The sequence below is a fragment of the Puma concolor genome, chromosome A2, assembly GCF_028749965.1.
Source record: "Puma concolor isolate L17-30 chromosome A2, mPumCon1.1.hap2, whole genome shotgun sequence".
NCBI classification, from domain to species: Eukaryota; Metazoa; Chordata; class Mammalia; order Carnivora; family Felidae; genus Puma; species Puma concolor.
The window spans coordinates 167814126-167830159 of NC_141668.1; the positions used below are offsets into that span (position 1 = coordinate 167814126).

The 16034-nt window shown below is 52.9% G+C and overlaps 1 protein-coding gene across 3 annotated transcripts in view; it reads left to right on the plus strand.

Moving 5' to 3' along the window:
- The window catches only part of MLLT1 (MLLT1 super elongation complex subunit), a 67723-nt gene that overhangs the window by 9124 nt on the left and 42565 nt on the right, over window positions 1-16034 (plus strand). For all 3 annotated transcript variants that reach the window (XM_086699331.1, XM_086699329.1, XM_086699330.1), the window contains exons 2-3: window positions 654-834; window positions 7502-7584. In XM_086699331.1, the coding sequence (XP_086555457.1) occupies window positions 654-834; window positions 7502-7584 (264 nt within the window). The remainder of the gene's footprint in view (window positions 1-653; window positions 835-7501; window positions 7585-16034) is intronic.

The following is a 16034-nucleotide window of genomic DNA, read 5'->3' on the forward strand; positions in this document are numbered from 1 at the left end:
GAGGGTTGTATTCGGGGAGCTCTTGGTGAGGATTCCAGCTCTGGACAAGGAGGCAGCCCCAAGAGTCAGCAGGTGTTTGAGCAGAGCCAGCAGCTTGTTAGCAAGATGAGCTCCAATAGTGACAGATGCTGAGAATGTACAATGTGACACAGGGTGATGGGGGTGGTGGTGGGTGCTTTCAGACTGGGTGGCCCGGGGCGGGGGGGGGGGGGTCTTCCCAGAGAAGGTAACATTCAAGCCGAGACCTCAGTGACAAGAGGGAGCCAGCCATGGCCTAGGGAAAGAGTGTCCAAGGCAGAGGGAACCGCAGGTGCCAAGGCCCTGAGACGGGAATGAGCAAGACTTGGAGGAACAGTGGGGAGGTTGTCCTGCTGGGGTGGAGGGTGAGGGCTAGAAGGAGGAAGAACAGGGCCTCCAGGGGGCGGGCTGGAGAAAGAGGGCCCGCAGGGCCGCTCACACAGTGCCTGGTTCACTGTAAGCCCCAGGAGGCTCTTTGCACTCTCGTTGTGGGTTGGGAAGCCCGTGGCAGTGCCCGGGGGTCTTTGTGGCTCCCGTGGCCAGTGCTGGCCACACTCTGTGTGATGGGGTGGGAATCTTGCCGTCCCCTGCCCTGGGCTCATCGTTGACCCGTGCCCGCCTCTTTCTCCCTCCAGTGCACTGTCCAGGTCAAGTTAGAGCTGGGACACCGTGCCCAACTGCGCAAGAAGCCCACAACGGAGGGGTTCACCCACGATTGGATGGTGTTTGTCCGTGGCCCCGAGCAATGTGAAATCCAGCACTTCGTGGAGAAAGTGGTCTTCCGGCTGCATGACAGCTTCCCCAAGCCCAAGCGCGGTGAGTGCCTCCAGCCTGGCTGGGCAGCCCTGCGGGGCTCAGGGCTGTGCCGCCGCCCATGTGTCATCGCTCCTTGGAGGGCTTGTCTCCATCCTCTCCCCAGGAGCAACAGGGCCCACACTCTGGGAGCTTCTGGCTTGCCCCCCTCGCTGTGTCGGAGAGAAGGTGCCCAGCAAAGATGTGGCCCTTCTCCGACCTTAAAATGGTCCTCCTCCCTCCTGCCTGCCTTTCCTTCAGTTGATGAATTCATTGTAGAGAAAAGCCAAAGGAGGTGGTGACTGTGTCTTGTGTCATTATTTAGACTCGGTCTCTGAGAAGCATCCAGAGAACGTAGCCGAAGGCCAGTGGGTGGGAAGGGCGACTTACACCCACCTGGTGAGTAATCAGGAAATTGCTTATTGGGCCTACAGTTGATGAGAGATGCCATTTTAAGGATTTCATGATATTTGGGGCAAAAATCTCATTTTGCTGCTGTCTTATGTGTCTTTCTTCTCTGCTTCACCCCTTCACACTCAGACTGCCGTTTCTTGGGCAGAAGGAAGCGCCTCATTCATGCATTCTGCACAGATCTTGATTATCTGTGGCCCTGTAGTCTACACTCCTGGGGAATTTGGAATGGAGTTGTTGGCTGTCTTGTCAGCTCCGTGGGGGCCGGGGCCGTGTCTGCTCTCACTGTGGAGCCCCCTGGGTGAGGTGTGGTACATCACAGGGGTCCAGCACATGGTTTCTTGAATGGATGTGTTGACAGAGGAGAGAAGGACCTCTTGCTGGAAGAATAGTTCAGCGTGGTGAGAGCCACTGCTTAGCCCTCCGTCCCAAGTGCCAGGGGCCGTGGGGCCAAGCCATAAGCAGGCATGGACGGCCTCAGGCCGAAGCAGGAGCACATTGTAGGATCCCCTGGGGTCCTGGACCTGTGCCGGCAAGTGACTTGTGGTCTGTTGGGGAAGCGATGTATGTTACACATGTAGAAGGTTCTGGTTCACAAGGGAAGGCAGCTGGAGAGTCCTAGTGGTGTGGTAGCCATTTTTTTTTCTTCTGGTTTCTTCTGTTGGCTCTCATTTATTCCCTTCCCTCATTTCTGCTTTCCTGGGTCCTCACCTTGTCTCCTTTTCCTTCTTTCTGAGCATCCTGGAGGAGAGTGGATCTGGTTCCTGCAACAGCAGCTGTCTATAAAGCATCTTCAGTAATAATAAACCATGGTGTTTCCTGGGCACTTTCTGCTAAGCTCTTTTCCTGTGCGGGGTCTCTGTTCAGTCTCCCCACAACCCCCTTACAGATGGGGGGCAGGTGCAAGCGGGCCGGCTACACAGCCTGTGCTTTAAAGCAGGGTCTGCACACGGGCCCAGGGGCTGGGTCAGTGCCGCAGCGTGTTACCGGCGGCCGGTACGCCCATTCGCTCAGGTTGTGCCTGTGCCGGCAGCAGAGTGCCGTCTGCGGCTGCCAGCCTTCTGGCCTGGGCCCTCCGTGCTTCCTTGGGCTGCCTCCTCTCCAGTTCTCCTTCACCATTGCCCTCCCCTCTCTTCTCCCTTTCTCTCTGGGGTGGCCCCAGGGTGCCGTCCATCCACCTGTAAGCTGCGTGTTTCATCTCTGTCCCCACCAGGCCAGTAAGCAAGCAGCCACCAGGAGTAATGTTAATGGCAGTCTGTGTTTATCATGCCCTTGCTCTGTGCCATGGGCCACGACAGCCCGGCGACGTGGGACCTCCCAGAATCCCTGCAAGGTAGATGTGTCCACTGAGGTTCAGAGAGGCCCAGTGGGCTGCTGTGGTCACATGGAAGTGGCACAGCCTCTGAGCTCCAGGAACTTGGGAAGGGGGGGGGTGATGAGTGGGGTGCGCCCTCTGAGCGCATCAAGGGAATAGGTGTAATCGGTAGCTGAATCGTGCTGGTTGCGAAGTCTGCCTGTGAGTGCGGACGGACGGATGCCCACACACAGCGGCTGCATCAAATGTATCAGATGATAAACGCCCAGTTCCCTGTGTGTTGTGTGGACAGAACTCACCTTGCCAGTTGTCAGCGCAACGTGGATCAGGTTAAAGAGAATTTGGGGCAGGGCTGTCTGAAATTACACTTGATGGGCTTTAAAAGTATTTTTTAAATCGAATATGTGCTCATAACAAACCCAACAGAGGTGTGCAGGGCGCGGAGTTCCCCTTACTGTCCCACACCTGTCACCCCTCCCGGGGGCACTCTGGCCCTTCCTGGGTTTGTCCTTCCCTCGCATCTTAGAGTAGTAGTGTTGAATTTGCTACTTGCTTCTTGATCTTCCACACTGAAGCCCTGTCTTTGACTTACCAGCTCTATCCCAAACTCCCGCCCTTCCTCCAGCGTCTCCTCCAATGTTGTGCGGGTAAGTGACCATCTTTTCAGTGGTCATCTCTGTGAGTCTTGTGACCTTGAGTGAGGAGCCCAACCTGCTCACCATTTGCATCCTCCGCAGAGGCTGCAGTCACCGTTTTGGAAAGAGCTCTGGCTGCTGGGCCGAACTCATGGTTTCTTTCTTTAACCACCCACACGGCCACACGCTTCTTAGCCTTTTTCTGTTTTCTCCCCTCTTTAGCCACCTTAACGTAGAGTACATATCACTTGTATTTTCCACCTTCCCTCCTCCCCCAAGGCAGAGGTTTGTGTTTTGCTTTAGTTTGCTGCCGTGACCCTGGTTGCTGAAAGGTATCGTAGGCGCTTACTATTTACTGAGTGAGCGAATGGGTTCTTCAGCCCTGTCAGCTTTTGTCAGTGCTTTCTGACCCTCCATCTGGGAAGAGAAACACGTGAGCATCCCTGTCTTCCCTTGAACCTTATACCCCTCCTTTTGGGAGCCACACTTGACCTTGTTAAGGCTGTTGAACTGAAACGGGCACTTCTGCTCCCAGATTAGGGGTTAATTCTAGACGCTGGAAACCACACACCGTCGTGACTTTATTGAGTCTGTTCACTGCTAGGCTGGTCGGGTTGCCAGGATGCCACTCATCCGCTGAGCCCTGGGCCACTCCAAGGAGACCACTCAAGGTCATGTCAAGGTCAGATGAGTTCTTTTTATCATTCTTAGTGAAAACATAGCCCTGTTTACTTTGCCTCATGTTTGGGCTGTAACTTCGTGAAAAATTTGCTTCTCCCTTTTTTCCCCTTGCCTTGTGTCTTCATCAGAAGAGCCGCATTTTTTTCATATTCTGTCCATCACTTCCTTTATCTGGTGGCGTTTCTTCCCCCTCCTGGATATTCCGATCTGGTTCTCTTTGTCTTCCTTCTTTAATGAGGACTGGCAGCTCTCAAGGCCACCTCTGTAGCTATTACCCCGGGATTTTACTCTTCTCTTCCAGGGATTTATTTATTATCTGGTGTTTTGCCTTGTTTTACTGGAGTAATTTCTAATGAGTAATGTCCTAAGAGACTAATTACTTAAACAGTTTCTAAAGAAAGGTGTGTGGGAAATAAACTCTGACTCCTGGGATATTCGAAAGTGCTAGCTGTTCTGTTCTCATACATGACTGATAGTTTGGTTGGGTATAATATTTTAATTTGAGAATCACTATCACTTAGAGCTTTTAAAGTACTGCTTCTTTGTCTTCTGAGGAGTCTGTTGCTGTCAGGGTCTCATGCTATTGCAGAGGACCTGTTTTGTTTGTTTGCTTTTCTCTAGAAACATTTAGAATATTTTTTATAGCATTATTTCTAGGCTCTTCTTGTTGTTCTTAGCGTTGGATGTTTGGTGTTCTTCATTTTTAGCTCAGAAAAGTTTTCTTCTACTTCTTTGACAATGTCTATTTTCTCTTTCTTCTTCCTGGGATGCTTCTTTACCTAACTTCTCTATGCTCAAATATTTTCCTGTGTAAAACAGAAACAATTGTATTTGTGTCACAAGGTTGTCTTAAGGATTAAATGAGCTAATATGTATAGAATAGTGCTAAGAATAGTGCCTGGCACACAGTAGGTACTTTATAAATATCAGTTGCTATTAGTGTTTGTTTAATCTGAATTGTTTTCTTACATCTCACCCTTTAAAAATGTGTCTTTTTGTTCTACAGTCTCAACTTTGTCTTTCCATTGAATTATAAAATTGTAAGTGGTATATTTGTAACATCTAAGAGCCCTTTCCTACTCTCTAATTGTCCCTTTTTAGATGTCTTGTTTTTATTTGTTGGGCATATCTGGGATCTAAGGACGTTGGCTCTAGTTTGTTGGTTTAAATTTTTTTTTTAATTTTCCCCAAGTTCTCCTGTAGTCTCCAAATTTTTCCTGTTTCTTTGGGCTCTTCGCTGCAGGTGGATGGGAACTGTTATTGACAGCTCTTTGTAAGTCAGGGTGGGTTCTGTTGACCAGCAGGCTTCTGGTTAGGGAGTGGCCCCCCCAGTTTCAAAATGAGGTCATTAGAAGGAAGTGATCCATGATGTGAGAGGGTCACTGTGGCTGGGTCTTAGGGGACCTGAGGCCAGGCTGACGAGAGGTGAGGCTGGAGGTGACAAAACACCTTGCAGCCCCGTGGAGGGGCTTGAAGTTGGTCCTGAGGGCAGTGGGGTGCCATCAGGGGACCCGGTCCGGTTCACACTTCAGAATGATCATTACAGCTGCCTGTGCAGAAGATCCTGGGAGTGAGCCCGAGGCAGAACGGCTAGTGCGCTGGTGGTAACCCATGTGAGAGAGGCAGGGTGCCTGGGCAGGAGCAGTGGTACAGGACGCTGGGGCGGTGGGGTACATTCTAGAGTGTTTTGGAGGCAGACATGATAGCACTTGGGTGACCTTGGGAGAGGGAGGAGTCGGGCTGACCATGCGGCCTTGGGTGAGTGGTGGGCAGCTCGCGTCCTGAGCGTGGATGCTGGGCGATACAGGTTTAAGGGGGAGGTAAAGAGGTGTCTTGGGGTCGGCTACACCTGAGCTTCCCATCCAGCACCTACAGGAGGATATCCGAGGAGCAGAAGGAGACTGGCTGGAATGGAGATTTGTTGCTGAGCTCACCCGTGACAGTGTCCCAGGCTACCAGGGTCACCGCCTGTTTCCTGGGGGCAGGGCTGCTCCATACTTCTAGGTGGGCTAACTGTCAGACAGAGGGTGGTGACACCCAGAGTAACCCGCGACGGACCAGAGACGTTCTCATGGCCTCTGTCATCATCCCAGCACCTGACGGTGCCCGACGTAAATGGTGTAGAGTAACGAATGAATGCAGTCACTGCTGTGTTTGGTGGCAGTGATGATTCAGGTGTAGACCCTGGTGTCAGTGACGGTGTTCAGGGTGCAGGGTTCAGAGGCAGCCAGGGCTACTGCTGGCCTCCAGGAGGCTGTGCTGTGTGCTGTGGCATGTCCTGGGACTGTTCAGGGAGCCCCCTTCCCCGACACCACTGGGGAGGCCAGTCCAGTTGAGTAAGCCTCGTTTACCAGCTATGTGCTTTTCCTACGGCGGGGAGTGGGGACTGGCACCCAGAGTGCTGAGTGAGCCCACCGCTGGGGAGACGGTAGCCGGCCTCATAGGGAGGGTGGGATGGGGTGGAGGGAGCCAAGTCCAGCTCTTACCCCTCAGCTGTCCTTGTAGCTCCGGACTGCTCTCTGTGAGGCCTGAGCCACGAACCCCTCCCCTGCTTCCCTGTGGTTTGCAACCCGGGGTCCCATGCAAGGCTGCCCTGCCTATGATGGCCTCTGCCTGTTCCAAATCTACCCCATTGGCCAGTTTTTGGGTTAGGGGAGACTCATGAAATATTTGAGATCTGATATTTGATGATTTGAGAGCTTAAAAGATTTTTTTAAGAGAAAAATCTTACAATGTTTTCATTTTAAAAAGCCCGCTTTCATTTTTTTCCATGCACTGTTTTTTCCAGCAATTTCTGGCCCACTTAAGAATTACCTGACTGGGGCAGAGGTGTGCATAATTGTTTCTCACGATTGAGGGGATGTTTTCCTGCCTTCCAATAGTGATTGCCTCTGGAGAGGGAGGGGTGGAGGACCAGGAGATTTGACCTGTACTGTGCTGGTTTTTCTTAAAAGCGGGAGAACGGTATTTTCATGACAGCATGTATGTCAAAACATTGAGGTTTGTTCCGGAGGGTAAGATTGCTGGAGGTCATTTTGCTTGTACTTTGTTTCAGCTTTCTTTTTTCTTCGTTAGCCTCTGAGGTTAACGAATCTCTGTCCAGTCACTTGGGAATGCCTTTGTTCAGCACTAAAATAGAACCCAGGAGAGTCCCAGCTTAGACCCACCATCACCGTCTCCCATCTCCCCGCGCCTGTGCGCTGGCGCCCAGCTGGGCCTCGGTTCATGGGTGTGAGGGAGCAGTGGAAGGTGGTGGACACCGCCCTGCCTGGGATGCTGGGGCCCCACGGGGTTGGCACCTCACCCACGTTACGCTCACTGCCCTGATTCGGTTGGACTTGAGCGGCCTGTGGCCGGCAGTGGCTCCCCTGTCCCAGCTGGTGTCGCGCCCCTTCCCGTGCCCCTCTGCTGCTCTACTTCCGCGATGGGGTCACCTTTCTCCCGCTCTGCTCCTCCTGTGCCCTGTGATGCTTCGAATTCCATGGGATTTGACACTCCCGGGGGAGCTGGCCTCCCGGAAAGCCCCGCAGTCCCGTGAGGCCAGCTGAGCCCCGGAGGGGAGGTGTGGAGGGGCTGCGTGCTTACCGCCGCCTGCGGCCGGGCTTTTGGATGTGCAGGAAGCTGATGATGCGTTTCCCTTTCTTTTTAGTGTGCAAGGAGCCCCCTTACAAAGTGGAGGAGTCGGGTTACGCTGGCTTCATCATGCCCATCGAGGTGTACTTCAAAAACAAGGTAGGATCCGGGGACGGCATTGAGAAGGACACACAGTTCACCAAAGAGGAGGTGGAGCCGGTGACGCACGCGCGGCGGGGTGTTGGAAGCCCTGGGAGCGGACGCCCGAGTCAGAGCGCTGGCACGTCCATCTCGCGTGGGAGGCGGGGGCTGGGGGCGCAGGTGCACGTGGCCTTCTTGGGGAGCAGCCAGGCCACGTCCCGTTCAGCTGCCCTGAAGGTGCGTGCGGCCCCCGAGTCGGCAGTGACATGCCGTGACGGGGCCAGAGTTCGTGCGTGGTCTTGGAGGGTCGGTAACTGGGCCGTGAGGAGGGGCCGGCATGCGAAGTCACCTGACTGTCCGACGGTAGGCGACTGGGCGGATGTGCTTTCGGTGCCTCTTAGCGGAAGCTTCAGTGACCTGCTGGGATGAGGAAGGTGTTGAATATTGTTGGGTGAAAAAAGCAACTTTATGTGTGGTATTTCTAGACAAAAGGAATGAAGTTGAGCAGAAGTGTTGAAAATGGTGTTCTGGGTGGAAGGACTGTAAAGGGTTGTCATTTTCTTTCCCTCCATATGTATTTTCTAGACACTATGGGTGTATGTATTTTTATAGTTTTATTGCGTTTGTGCTGCTGTAAGTAAATACCACAGCCTGGATGGCTCATAAACAACAGAAATTTACCGTTGACAGTTCTGGAGGCTGGGAGTCCAAGATCACGGAGGCCACTCGGTCAGGGGGGGCCTTCTCCTGGGTCCCAGACTTCTCGCCATGTCCTCATGTGGATGGCACAAGGGGTCCGTGGGGTCTCCTTTATGAGAACACTCATCCCATTCGTGAGGGTGGGTCCCACCTCCTCAGTCTGTCACCTTTGGGGCTTAGGACTCGACGTAGGAGTTTTGGGGAGACACATTCAGATCATAGCTTTTTTATTTATTTATTTTTTTTGAGCCCAGTAATTAAAAAGAGACTTCCTGGCAGCCTGCCTCTGCTCCTCACAGGCGCCACCAAGAGGCCATGGTGAGCTTTAGCTAGACTGGCTGCTGGCAGCTCTGCCTTCCTTCAGGAAGGAGATCTCCCTGGGAAGCCACCACTTGCTTAGTGGGCCCCTTGCTTGTACCTGGCTGTTCTGCAATCCACCAGGCATCAAGGACTCTGGGAACGGTGCTCAGGTGTGCTGGCCCGCCGGGAGCCAAGTGCCATTTCAGCGGGCGTGACTCGGTGGGACTGGGCTGCGGGCCCTCCTGGGCCCCGGTCATAGTAGCCTGGGTCGTCCTGAGGCTTTCAGGGAATCAAGACCCGAGAGGCCTGGTGACCGGCCACTCTAGAGAGAAGAGGCCAGCCTGTCTGCATGGGCAGAGGCTCCGTGTCTGTTCAGCAGGGGCTGAGGCAGGGGATAGGGGCGCGATGCCGCCCGGCTCTGGCTGGGCCGTGCAGCAAGCCGCAGGGCGGTCTTCCGACGTCGTGCGTCGGGAGGCCTCTCACTGCTCCGGGAGTGTGGAGAAGGGGGAGGGACTGATGCCAGGGTGAGTCTCTGGGCAGGTGTCGCTGGCCTCTCAGCTCCCTGGGGGAAGCCTGTGTGTAGGGGATGATGATAGGCGCCCGCTGACTGGCTGGGGAGACTGCGTCCATCTGCAGAAAGCTCTTGGCATTTGTGCACACTGGTTATTCTGCAGGGTGGGTGGTATGGGAGCCCCGTGGCCAGTTAAATCTCTGGGTTGCGCGGATTAGTTCCTTTGAGGTTCAGAAGCAGTCTGGGGTCCCACAGTCCAGCAAGGCTTTTGTGTTCCCCGAAACTGACCTGTCTGCTGTCTGGTCCCTGACACGCACACCCTCCCCTCCTTACTGGGAGCTGTGTTTGCAGCCACCTGGACCCTGGTGGTGCCCGCTCAGCCTGCCAGTGCCCCCCAAGGTTCTGCCAGGAGGCTGGGGCTTGGCCCGGGAGAGGGGGTCCCACCCAGAGGCTGTACGTTGCTGTGTCAGTGGCACTGGCTCGCAGAGCTCTCTCCCCTGGCCCGGGGACCCTTGCTGCTCTCCAGGTTTTCTTGGCGAGAGACAAACGTTGGCGAGAGACAGGGGTGCGTGGTGCTTGTGCCTCAGCTGGCACTTCTCCTGCGGTGGCTTTTGCCGCCTCTGTTAGCGCCCGTCGCTGCCCCAGGCCTCTCCTGCCGGGTGCGGGACGCTGCTCAGTGCCCACGCAGCCCCAGAGAAGGTTAGGCAGCTGGGAGGGGCCGCGGGGGCCATCCAGATCTGTTCCAGCTTCTTGGCCAGCCGAGTGGAGCCTTCCCCAGTGGCTCGCCCCCTGGAGGAGGGGTGGTTGCTCAGCATTTGTGACCCCAGCCCTCGCTGTCTCCCCCACCGGGCTCTCGGCTGCTTCCTGCCCTCGCTGGGAGCTGCGCTAGCCCACGGGCCCACGCAAGGACTGCTCCCCTGGGGCTGCCAATTACTGCGGGACCCAGAAGCACTTTGTTTTCTTCAGCTTCACTGAGGTATAACTGACGAATGAAATTGTAAGACATTTGAGTGCACCACGTGATGATTTGGCATCCGCACAGTTGTGAGAAGATTTTCCCCGTTGACTTAACACATTCGTCACCTTACATGCCCTGTTTTTTTTGGAGTGAGAACTTTTAAGTTCTACTCTTAGCAAATTTGAGCTAATGCTGGCGTTGTCAGCCTTCATCACCGCATCACACCCAGGTCCCCGGACCCTGTTCATCTTACAATTGAACGTCTGTACCCTTTGATCGACCATCTCCCCACTCCCCACCCCCAGCCCCTGATAACTACTTTCTACTCTGTTTCTATGATTTCCTTGCCTTTTCAGGTTCCGCCTATAAGCGATACCATGTGGGATTTGTCTTTCTCTGTCTGGTTTATTTCACTTCACATACTCTCTCCAGGTTCATCCGTGAAGGATTTCCTTCTTCTTTAAACCCAAATAACATTCCTCTGTGTGTGTATGTGTATCCACGTGCGCGCGCACACCCTGTGTTTTCTTGACCCATTCACCCATCGACAGACACTTGGGTTGTTTCTCTCAGAAGCATTTTTTTTTTCTGGTTTTGAGGCTGCAGTCAGACCCCTTTGTCTCCCTCGAGACCATTGAGGACTCTGACGCCCAGAGAGGGTGTCTTCTGTTCCAGCTTGCACAGGAGGTTGGTGCAGAGCCAAGATGACCCAGTGTTTTCTCCCCTCTGGCACATCCACCACTTGGGATTGCGTGAAGTTCACTGCAGAACGGCAGGAGATCATTTAAGAACACTTGTCCCAGAGAAGAGCCACGTCTGTCCCTTCTGACGTTTTGGTCTGTGTAAGGACTGCATTCCAGAGAGTCCCTCCAGGCCGAGTGGTCACCCTGCGTTTGTGGAATGTCAGACCACATATGGGAGGGCAGCTAGGGAGGAGGGAGGATCAAGTGCCTGGCCTTTGCAGTGCCCTGGCTCAGCAGGTGGCTTTGTGGGGCTGGCTGCATGTCTGGGGGTGTTGGGGCAGGGCAGAGCAGGGTTGGTGCTTTTATTCAGCCCTGCTTCTCAGCCTCATGCGGCGCAGTGGGGGAGACCTAGGCCAGCCCCAAGCCGAAGCCCCAGGTGCTCCGAAACCCAGACTGAGCAGGTGCGACCTGCCCACCCGCATAGGGGCCACAGAGAGGTCCGCCCTGTGGGTCACTGCCTCTCCCGTATCTCGTGGTACACGAGCCTTGAGCTCATGTATCTCAAGTGAGCCTTGCGTCCAGACTTCCTGGACTGGGTTCCCCGAGGTATTCCCGGTGACCCTGTGGCCATAGGACTTGTCCCTCCCGGGCCCAGCACCCTCGGCTACACTGGGGCATTGAGGAATCAGAGAGGGCCTCTCTGAGGGTGTCCTGCATCCCCGCGTGCTCTTTCGGGATCCCTAGGCTTTCTTATTTGGGGTGAGCGGGTGTGTGTGTGCGCGTGCTCCCGTGTGTCTTACAAGGGCGGGGTGGGACCCCGGCTCCTGGAGCTTCTATTCCCAGTTCCTTTGCCCCGCCCTGCATGTCGCCACGTCCCCAGATGCCCCTTTAGAGGGCGCACATTTGCAGCTCACTGCCCCTGGGCCTCCAGCAAGCCAGGGCAGCCTCTGGTTTCAGGTTAAGAGTTTTTGTTCGAGTCCAGTTCCTTGAGGTATGATTTACTGTAAGTATGATTCTCTCATTATAGGTATAGTAGGTTTTTCAAGTTTGGGCTCGTGTTTTCCTTTGAACTCTGTTTTTGTGCGGCTAGTTTTTTCTGTTAAAAAAAAAAAAAAAGAAAGGAAGGTCCTGTTCCTAGGGGTTCCTCGTCTGACCAATTCCTGCAGAGGCTTGTGTGCCCGGGGCAGAAGGGCCGCTGTGAGCCTGTTAGCAGAAGTGCAGCTTGTTCTGCTCAGGACGGATGCTGGTCTCCTCTGTTCCTGGAGGAGGTTTTGTCCCCAGAGCTCTAGAGGGCAGCCCTGCACTGAGAAAACCCAGGAATCGAGGCCCACTGTGGGAGGGGCCTGGGGACAAGCCCAGTTACAGGTCCCCTGAGGTGTGCGCCCTGGGCCAGGTGTTCTGCACAGCAGGTACTTACTGAGTCTCCAGATGAGTCACGGAGGAAGGTCATCGCCACCCCAGTCTCTGGATGAAGGGGCTCCTGGGTACCCAGTCGTGTGGTGAAGGCCACGCGGTAATTGGCAGAGCTGGGATTGAGCCAGCAAGCCTGTGATCATGGATGTACACGTGTTGCATAAATACCCAAGACAGGCATGACCTAGAATGTCCACTGTTCACAAATCCCGCTGGTTGCTCACATCTGTGCGACGGGGACAGGGTTTTATGTATTGTGTTTCTGCAGATATCCGAACATAGGTCTCTGCTTTAGTAGCTTTGTGAAGATCAGACGGTTATGGGAAAGGTTCGGAGTACTGGTTGAAGCAGGGTGGTTGTGAGCGGGTGTCCTGATGGCTTTTCCGCCCTGAGGTAGGCAAGGGTTGTGTTTGGTTCCTCCTCAGCTGTAGGTGTGGTGAGTTGATCTTTGAGATAGCAAGCAGAGGGGGAGTGGACAGGTCCCCCTGGGCCTCAGTTTCTCCGTCCACTCGATGGGGCTCCTAGTTGTGCCTGCCTCTCAGGGCTGGTAGGGAGATTCGGAGATGGAAGGCAAGTGCTTGGCCCAGCGCCAGCACACGCTGAGCATTTCCAGGTGTGCGTTGTTACTGCCGCTGGTGAGGTGGTGTCCTCGCCTTCTGGTTGATCTGTGTAAGAAAGGCGGGTTGAGAAAGCAGCCTCTGAGACCCACCCGCCCAGAGGGAGTCACCGTTCCAGAGATGAAGAAAGATGGCGATTGGCTTCCCCGGTGAGCACAGTGGATCTGTGCCCACAGCAGGGAAAGGCACTTTGTCAGGCACAGGACACTTTCTTGTGTAAGCGTGAGGGGCTTTAGCCACGCGTGACCCTGAATGTATGGCACTGTCGGTGAAGTGAAGGCATTCTACTTTATGTGGGGTTTGGCACTGGCACTTAGGCGAGGCCACATTCTGTTTGACCTGTTGGCGGTGTGTTCTTTTGCAGATAAAGCACTCCTTTCCCGAAAGGGGAAAAAATGGTGCCGTGGGGTGGGCGAGGTGGGAAGATTTGTCTTAGCTTAAAAGTGAGACCTATGCATTGTTGAGCATTTTTACTAACGCCACTTCTGACCCAAACGAGAGTTGTCCTTTCCAACACCACTTGTCCAGCTCCGATTCTCCGGACACTGGTTGGGTGTCCTCCAGTTTGATTCAATTCTGACAGTACCTACTCTGAACTCGTAGAGGCCCCCAGGATAAGGACTTGGTCCCATGGGACTGCCCCCACTCCAAATGCCAGTTGAAGCATCCGTCTCCCATACTTCAGACTGGCTGGTGTCCATGACGCCCCTGCTCAGGTTCCATGATTTGCTAGAACGGCTCAGAAAACTCTGATAAACAATAAGCTCAGCTTATTGTAAGGGATGCAATTCAGGAACAGCCAGCTGGAAGAGGTGTATAGGGTGGGGGCGCAGGGTTTCCATGCCCTCCCAGGATGCGCCACCCTCCTGGCACCTCCTGTGCTATCCAAACCCCATTGGTTATGGGTTTTTATGGAGGTTTCAGTATGCAGGCATGATTGATTAACATCATTGGCCCTTGGTGACTAACTCAGCCTTCGGCCCCTCACCCTTCTCTGGAGATTGGGGTGGGGCTGAAAGATCCAGGTGTCTAATCAAGGCTTGACCTTTCTGGTAACCAGCCCCATCCAGCCAACCCCGTCTAGGGGCCACCAAGAGTTGTCTCATGAGAATCAAAGATGCCTCTGTCGCTCAGGACATTCCAAGGGTTTTGGAGATCTGTGCCAGGAACAAAGACCAAATGTGATACCACATTTGTCAAAGAAAATTTGTTTTTGTTGTTGTTAATTTTTTTTTTTTAACATTTATTCAATTTTGAGAGACAGAGAGAGACAGGGCATGAGCGGGGAAGGGGCAGAGAGAGAGGGAGACACAGAATCTGAAGCAGGCTCCAGGCTCTGAGCTGTCAGCACAGAACCCACTGCTGGGATCGAACTCATGGACTGTGAGACCATGACCTGAGCTGAAGTCGGATGCTCAACCAACTGAGCCACCCAGGTGCCCCCCCCCAAAAAATTTTTGAGGTGAAATTCACATACAGTTAATCCCAACTTTTCATCTCCTCATTCTCCTCTTCTCTAACCTGCTTTCTCTTCTGTGGGTTTACCCTTTCCAGCCACTTCATATGAAAGAAATCCTGTAATATGTGTCCTCTCATTTCTGGCTTCTTTTGGTTAGTGTTAACGTTTTTGAGGTTCATCCATGTTGTCGTATGTCCATGCTTCATTCCTTGTTATGACTGGATAACAGTCCAGTCTGTGGGTGTACAGTTCATTTTTGTTTTCTCAATGGTTGTGTTCTGTAAGGTCACCCCCAATCGAATTAGGGAAAACGGAGCAGTGTTGGAAGGGGGAGGGGAATATGGGGTTGGGTGCCTGAAGCCTGTGGTCACAACATGTTCACCAACTGACACATAGCCTTGTGTTGGGTGTGGTGTCTGCATGCACCTTATTTAACGTACACTGTGGATTCATTAACATTGAACTCAGCCAACTGCCTGAGCCAAGCTTCATCTAACGAATGTATTTTCTTTGTAAGGCACGTCCCAGGCTTCCTGTGCTTAGGCCCTGCACCGCACTTCGGCATCATGCTTGGGGCTCTTTCAGATAGTAAAATCGCCAACAAAGAGCACAAAGATGTGAAAACCATGGCACTAAATATACCACAAGAAGGATACCTGTTTGCACCCTGACAGCTGAGCCCAGAAGGCAGAGCCTCACCTTGCTCTGCATCAGCTGAGAACAAGTGCGTCAGGAAACTCGCGACTCAAAACTTTTCACCACTCTGTGCGTGTCTGAGAATGAATGCGAAAGCCACGAGTGGTGACTTTCGGTGTATAAATACATTATAGTGAGTGGCCAAATTCATAAATATGGAACGCATGAACAGTGAAGGTCAGCTGTCCTGTAATTTGTTTATTCATTTATCTGTCGGCAGACATTTGGGCTGTTCCCACTTGTTCACTACTGTGACTCATGCTGCTGTGAGCATCCTTGTACATGTACATGTTTGAGTTCCAGTTTTGATTTCCTCTGGGTGTGTCCCTAGGAGTGGAATTGCCGGGTCACGTGGTAATTCTGCCTTTAACTTTTATGAGGAACTGCCAAACTGTTTGCTACGTTGGCCGCCCCATTTTATGTTCCCACCAGCAATGTATGGGGGCTCTTATTTTCCACATCCTCATCAATGCTTGTTATTTTCCATTAAAAACGTTTTTTTTTTAAATGTTTATTTTCAGAGAGAGGGTGTGTGTGCAGAGAGAGAGGGAGAGAGAGAATCCCAAGCAGGCTCCGTGCTGACAGTGTGGAGCCTAACGCAGGGCTCGATCCCATGAACTGTGAGATCATGACCTGAGCCAAAATCAAGAGTCAGATGCTCAACCAACTGAGCCACCCAAATGGCCCCCAATTTTTTTTATTATAGCTTTCCTAGTGGGTATGAGATGGTATCTCATTGAGGTTTTGATTTGCATTTCCTTAAAGACCAGTGATGTTGAACATCTCATGTGCTTATTGGCCATTTGTATATGTTATTTAGAGAAATGTCTATATACATCCTTTGTCCATTTTTTAATTGGATTGTCTGTGTTTTTGCTGTTGACTTGTAAGAGTTCTTCATATGTTCTGCATGGTAAACCCTTACTAGATATATGATTTACAAATCTTTTCTCCCATCCCGTAGGTTGTTTTATCATATTCTGATAATGTCCTTTTATGTGCAAAAGCTTTTGGTTTTTATGAAGTTCAAATTAATCTATTTTTATTTGTTACTCACAGAGTACAAAATCTCAGACTCCAGGGGCACCTGGTCCGCTCAGTTGGTTAGGCATCCGACTTCAGCTCAGGTCAT